Source organism: Arachis duranensis, chromosome 9, assembly GCF_000817695.3.
Source record: "Arachis duranensis cultivar V14167 chromosome 9, aradu.V14167.gnm2.J7QH, whole genome shotgun sequence".
NCBI classification, from domain to species: Eukaryota; Viridiplantae; Streptophyta; class Magnoliopsida; order Fabales; family Fabaceae; genus Arachis; species Arachis duranensis.
In genome coordinates, this window is record NC_029780.3 from 80,636,611 (window position 1) to 80,638,456 (window position 1,846).

Here is a 1,846-nt window from a genome sequence, read left to right on the forward strand (position 1 = left end):
AATGGTAGTCAATCCGGGATAGCAATGCAAAGTGGCTAACTCCAAAACGTATTGCAAGCAGCAGAATGACCACTATAGCAAAGACAAGTAGCAACAAAACACTAAATAATTTCTAAATTCTAATTCTAACACACAGAATAAGTCTTCAAAACTTGAAATAAATTGCCAACACTTACAGCATTAAAGGCATAATCATCATTGATAAGACATAAGAATATTAAAAACAATAATAATGGTAACAAGTGTACTAAAAAAAACCACAAAGGTGGCAGCAGACATAAAATAAGTAAATAAATTCCTCCAAGGTGCTAGACAAGCCAATACCGCAGTACCCATAAACAAAACAAGAGTACTGAAAAAACCACCAGAAAAAAGTCTATTTACTACAAAGCCATAACTAAGGTGAGTGCTATAGTGCCTTTAACATTGTGCCTAAGTTACTAAAAAAAGTAAATAGATAATATTTAATAAATTTTAAATAATTTACTTTTTATTTTAAACATTTTACATTGTATTTTAAAAGGTAAGTTAGGCAATTTAGGCACCACAACAAAGGCACCATAGAATTCACCATTAATATGTATTACGTCAAACATAAAGCATTTCAGAACTTACATATCTTTCTAGTTCTTGAATTTTGTTCAAAAGTTCAGCCCTGAGCCGATTATTCTCTTCCACCTGTCCAAAGTACCAAGTTGCATATTCAGTATCCTATCTAAAATGATATGATATGATATGATATGACATGAGAGATGCCAGTATACGACCATTTCATTATACCAAAGTAAACCTACAACTACAATGGTGTGCAAGAATATTTTTTCCGCCAACAGTAATCTTAATAAAGCTTCCAAATAGTCTCTTTCTCTTTTTATTTGCTTAATGTTTTCACGCAATATACGTGCCAAGCAAGTACTACAAAACATAATAACAAGATTAATCGAGATAGAATGAAAATTTTTCCAAGAACTTCAAGAATGATATGAGGCAACACAATTAAATCATACAACTACTAATGCTAATGATAACGAACATGTATACACCATCCAATCAACCATACTTGGATAAAGGGTCACAATACTAGTATTGAAACTTAAAACCAATTACCTGCTGCTTAATGGTGGCCTCAGCAGCTTCAACAGCCTTCATGACCTGATACAAGTTATCACTGTTGTTAGCATCGAAGTGAGATTGATCATGCACTTGCTGATGTTGACCATGTTGGTTATTAATCCGCAAAGCTGAGAAGTTCTCAGCCAATTTCCTATCATAACCATTCTCCATAACGCTTCTTCTTCTTCTCCAATTGAAAATCACACAAAAACCATAAACACCCCCCGGAAATGAATCACCAATTATTTCATGTTTCTAGACAGCAAACTAGCTAGGGTTCCAAAAAAGGAAAAAGTTTTCTAATCTTCACAAGCACCCCACCATTTCAAATTCACTATTGAACCCTCAATCAACCCCACAACCGCAACAACATCCGTTGTTTTCAGCTACTCACCAACCGATTCTTCCACCAAATCAAAATTTGAAAATTTACATCAACCAACGAAGGAAAAAAATTAAAAAGATAAGAAAAAAAATCAATTCTCTGGAGAGGACTTTCAGAGCGAAAATGGGAGCTGGGAAACGAGAGAGAAAAGGGGGATGAGAGTGAAGATTCGAATTTGGGGATGAATTGATTTAAAATTTAGGAAGGGGAAGACTTTTGAAAAGTTTTGAAACCCTAAAATAAGCCCCAAAAAGAAGAAAGAAAAAGAAACACGGGGATAAAGAAGGAGGAGGTAAAAAATTAGGAAGCAAAATAATGCAGAAAAAAAAAAAAAAGAGAAGAGGGGTT

General features: G+C 34.0%; 1 protein-coding gene across 1 annotated transcript in view; it reads right to left on the reverse strand.

The window, feature by feature from the left end:
- The window catches only part of LOC107466007 (uncharacterized), a 14,847-nt gene extending 13,007 nt beyond the window's left edge, over positions 1-1,840 (reverse strand). Inside the window, exons 1-2 of the mRNA XM_052253707.1 lie at positions 1,108-1,840; positions 616-678 (exon numbers count right to left, since the gene is read on the reverse strand). Of these exons, the coding sequence (XP_052109667.1) occupies positions 616-678; positions 1,108-1,284 (240 nt within the window). The 5' untranslated portion in view covers positions 1,285-1,840. The remainder of the gene's footprint in view (positions 1-615; positions 679-1,107) is intronic.
- Between the last annotated feature and the right edge of the window lie 6 nt (positions 1,841-1,846).